General features: G+C 33.5%; 1 protein-coding gene across 1 annotated transcript; it reads left to right on the top strand.

The window, feature by feature from the left end:
- The first annotated feature begins 180 nt into the window (after nt 1–180).
- On the top strand, nt 181–4,202 carry LOC111393345 (malate dehydrogenase). The gene is made up of 7 exons (XM_023018845.1): nt 181–381; nt 1,634–1,792; nt 1,923–2,098; nt 2,617–2,894; nt 3,040–3,175; nt 3,261–3,372; nt 3,781–4,202. The coding sequence occupies exons 1-7, from the start codon at nt 339–341 to the stop codon at nt 3,873–3,875; spliced, it is 999 nt and encodes a 332-aa protein (XP_022874613.1). The 5' UTR covers nt 181–338; the 3' UTR covers nt 3,876–4,202.
- The last annotated feature ends 580 nt before the right edge of the window (nt 4,203–4,782 follow it).

Raw genomic sequence — 4,782 nt, 5'->3', positions numbered from 1 at the left:
TCTAATACTTTGTGAGGAGTAAGGAGGGGAAGATCTTGACTACTATTACAACTATCATTCATATCAACAATGATTTTTGCAGGAATGAATTCGTTTTATTAATTTATTATATGCTGATTCTTGATTCTTGACGTGATAATAAATAAATATAAACACTGCCAACAAAATGCCTAACCAATTGAGAACCAGTGTGGACATATCAAAATTTTCCCTGTCAATATCAAAACTCTACCAATAAATAAACCTGAGGCGATCTATGTTCCCGTGTTGCTACTCTTTCACTAAAATCTCAAAAACACATCGATTTCATCGTATTCCAGATCTGATCTCATAAACAAATGGCTAAAGATCCAATCCGTGTTCTTGTCACCGGCGCCGCAGGTAAATCGGAAACTTAATTATACTAAAGTTACCGTCCATTTCGAGGTCTAACTTTACTCTTCCATTTATTTGTTAAACATCATTTGATCATCGTTCTGTTTAATTGATGTGTAGATCTGATGTTATGATTGTCATTTTTGTATTAATATGGTTATTAGGATCCGAAGTAGTTATAATAGTGCGTGGTTTGGTTTGACTATTATAGAGTTACATTTACAGTTTAATGAAGCCTTATTTTATGTTTATTCTGATAGTTTATGAGTATTGTTTAATATTCTGTGTAGCTACAATAATGCCACGTAGCTTTGTTCCATTGTACATGTTGTTTTTTGTCTATTACAGTTGTATCTTATGTTGATGATTTATATAGATCTTTAAATCTGATAGTTGCTGAATATTGTTTAATGGATTTAATTTTTCTATTTGATATATAATATGTCTATGGATAAATATGGTTTTTACTGTGAAAGCTAGATCTTCAATTTGGTAGTGGAGTGCGACTTATCAGGGTTTATGGGTATCAGTATCGAACTGGGGTTCTAGGAAATCCAGTGAACTGTCTATATTATAATTTTCTTTCACACTGATGTTTGTTGATTAGACCATTCTAAAGTAGTGACGTGTGTGTTTGAAGTGTTTCCATCGACTTGTAAGTTGATTTGCAAATGGTAATGTGATCCTTATTTTTCCTTTCTTTTGTTTTGGATAAGTATTTTGTAGCATCAGAAGTGCTTGTTGAAGGTTTGAAGCCATTCAAGATGCTAACAAATTTGACACAGAACTTTATTTTTGACTTTTACACCTTTTTTCAGTCTGAAATTTATCTGAGGAACTTTGAATTGATTACAAGATAATGTTAATCCTTTGATTTAAGAAACTAAATAAGAAACGAATATAGCTGAAAGTAATGACTGTTCTGCGGTGTCTCATGATTGGAAGGGGTATGATGTTGGTGAAACGTTTGGTGATGGACTTCTGTGAAGAGGAAATATAGGACCCATGACTCAAAATATGTATGGGTACAAACTGAAAATGTGCTCTAGGCCAGTAGCTTACCTGGAAAACTGATCCTAGTCAAATTAAGCAACATTTCAGGAAAGAGAGGGAGTTCTATTTATATGGTTGAGTGTCGGTAGTTTTTTTAATTAAGTATCTGAATCAAAATATTTAATTTGCTCAACTATTGTTTTCTAGGATTTTAAATCTATATTATCTCTAGAACTAGATTGATGGAAGCTTGCTAATTTTGCAGGACAAATCGGATATGCTCTGGTTCCTATGATTGCTAGGGGTGTGATGTTGGGTGTTGACCAACCTGTCATCCTACACATGCTAGATATTCCACCTGCTGCAGAGGCACTTAATGGAGTGAAAATGGAATTGATTGATGCTGCTTTCCCCCTTCTCAAAGGTTGGTAATTTACTCCGGAGTAGTGAAAATAATTGTCAATAGTCTCTCGTATTTTGACATTTTATATGCCAAATGGAATATGGGTTAAAAGTGGATAACTTGTATCTATCTACTATGATATTTGAATCAGGTGTCGTTGCAACAACTGATGTTGTTGAAGCATGCACCGGAGTCAACATTGCAGTGATGGTTGGTGGTTTCCCTAGGAAAGAAGGCATGGAGAGAAAAGATGTGATGTCGAAGAATGTCTCCATCTACAAGTCCCAGGCTTCAGCTCTTGAGAAGCATGCTGCTGCCAACTGCAAGGTGATTGGCTTATATTGAAGATGCTTTTCTTGATGACTTTTATTTATAGCATAATGCTATTTAAATGGACTCATGATGACTGGCTGGCAATTAAGTGGCATTAACTGATATGCCGTCTTAAATTTAGGGATACGAATCCCATTTATGAAGTCAAGTCAATGATTGTCACTCAATTGCCACCTAGATAAATAGCTTTGCTCTTTTTTTATAATCCTTACATTGACTTTGGTACATGAAATATAAAAGTCTCATCTAATTTTAGAAACAAAAACATTTTTCTATTGTCACATATTAGCAGAAAGAATGTGACTTTCAAAAATGCAATGCTGACCAATATTATTTAGAGTACGAAGTATCATGTTGTTCAAATGCTATGCTTGACCTCTCTGAAGATTCCTGTTCAAGCCCAGACATCTTTAGCAATTTATAATTATGTAGCATGATTTATTTTTTTATTTGTTTTAGAAGTCCTAGTCTTCAATTTTATTATTTTTTTCTGTGTCCGTGTTTGCGTCCAGGTTTTGGTCGTTGCTAACCCTGCCAACACCAATGCATTGATACTGAAGGAATTTGCACCATCTATTCCTGAGAAGAATATTACTTGTCTGACGAGATTGGATCACAACAGGGCTCTTGGACAAATTTCAGAAAGATTGAATGTTCAAGTCTCCGATGTTAAAAATGTCATTATTTGGGGAAATCACTCTTCAACGCAGTATCCTGATGTCAACCATGCTACTGTCAATACTCCAGCTGGAAAGAAACCCGTTCGTGAGCTTGTTGCCGATGATGAATGGTAGGAAGCTTAGGTTAAAACTTAGTTTTTATTGTAGTGAATTTGTATTTCTATGAATTACATATGAAATGCATTTTTATCTTTTATGAAATCTCACCTTTTATTTTCTGAATTTTCTCTGCATCTATTTTTATTTTGTTGCTAGGTTGAATAGTGAGTTCATTACTACTGTCCAGCAACGTGGTGCTGCAATCATCAAAGCAAGAAAACTTTCTAGTGCACTTTCTGCTGCTAGTTCTGCTTGTGACCATATTCGCGATTGGTTCCTCGGAACTCCAGAGGTAGAGTTTCCACCTATAATTGTGGTAGATCAAGATTTATCAAATGGTCATACACCTTTTTCTAATATGTTCTGAAATATTTTAGGGTACTTGGGTTTCCATGGGTGTTTACTCTGATGGCTCATACAATGTCCCGGCCGGGCTAATTTATTCCTTCCCAGTTACTTGCAAGAATGGAGAATGGTCTATTGTTCAAGGTGACAACATAAAAGCTTAAGCCCCTATTTGTTTTAGCTAAAATCAGATTCCTAATAAGTGTTGATAAAATGTTGAAAAGTTGATAAGAGTTGTGGGTCCCATGAAATGTGCGGTTGAAAATGAGTTTGAAAAGAGAATGGAGGCTAGATAGGGGCTAAATTCCTAGTTTATATTTAGATCGTGTGGCGTGTGAACAGTTAAAATTGTTGAAATGCATAGTATAGAATTTTTTTTTTTCCCTTCTGCAATCTGTTTCTAGCATTGGTGGTGGTATGAATCCTCATTTTGTAATTGTTCTCTTCTAAATTGGTTGTCTTTCCCTGTGGTCGTTTTGTAACTTTCCATAAACCTTGTTATTAGGACATTTTTTCCCAGCATCCTCAGTATGTGTATTTTCTACATTACAGGACTTTCAATTGACGAGTTTTCGAGGAATAAGTTGGACTCAACCGCTAAAGAACTCAGTGAGGAGAAAGATCTGGCATACTCGTGTCTCTCTTAAGTTTTGTCTCAAGGTGGGAAAATCAGAATCTTAAAGTAGCTATTGTTTTGAATAATTCCATTGCCAATCTTGTTAATTGATAAACGATGGGTGTGCTACTTTTATAGATCCCACTTCCTATATACTTGCATTTTGTTTGAGAATATTTAAAATTTCACACTTTCTGGTCACGGCTGATTTCAAATTTCTAGTCGAGAAATGTTCTCTCTCGTCTCTATCAAAGTTCTTGATTTCGAGTCCTTGTTTCTGTTTCCAACTCATTTATTTCCAGGAAATGATTTTCCTCGTTGGATTGCAGAGTTCTTTGCATGGATTTGGCTGTGTTCTCTTTCTTGTATGTGAAAAAATATTATTTCATAATATTAAATTGAAAATCATATTCCTTGACGAATATTAATATAATTTTTTTTTAATTATTAGTTTGTACATTTTTTAGGATCTACAACTTTGCTTTTTTGAGCGTTGCAACACAGTATTCTTAAAGTATATTGACATGTAAAGATCAATGCTTCTTTAGGAGAAATTATATAAAATTTATAAGTGTTAAAATATAAAATTATGCTTTCGTCCAGAATAACTGTATATTTTTCTAGAAAATTAATATAAGGGTGTGTTTAATTGCAAGTATAAAATTTGTATAGAATTTGCATGGAAATTGTCAATTAGATGTATTTGATTGATTTAACTTTCAATCTAAAAAATATTATATTTGTTCGTTTTTTATTGGTGGGTAGATGATAGATAGTGAATAGATATGAGAGAGAAATAGTGAGTGAATTCTCTGAAAAATAAAATCTTATTTTTTCTAAAGAAAAATATTTTCTTTGATTTTGAGAAAAATATGGTCATATGAAAATATTTTTCATAGAAAAAATATCAATTAAACAGCACAAAAATAGAAATTAAG

The sequence above is a fragment of the Olea europaea genome, chromosome 4, assembly GCF_002742605.1.
Source record: "Olea europaea var. sylvestris chromosome 4, O_europaea_v1, whole genome shotgun sequence".
NCBI classification, from domain to species: Eukaryota; Viridiplantae; Streptophyta; class Magnoliopsida; order Lamiales; family Oleaceae; genus Olea; species Olea europaea.
Note: the sequence above shows the minus strand (reverse complement) of the source record. Positions and strands in the feature narration are given on the sequence as shown.

Bases quoted from the DNA above. Each gene is read 5' to 3' on its own strand.
- LOC111393345 (XM_023018845.1), top strand. From the start codon at position 339: ATGGCTAAAGATCCAATCCGTGTTCTTGTCACCGGCGCCGCAG. The intron at 2,099-2,616 runs GTGATTGGCTTA...GTTTGCGTCCAG, and splicing joins ATGCTGCTGCCAACTGCAAG to GTTTTGGTCGTTGCTAACCC. The intron at 3,176-3,260 runs GTAGAGTTTCCA...GAAATATTTTAG, and splicing joins GGTTCCTCGGAACTCCAGAG to GGTACTTGGGTTTCCATGGG.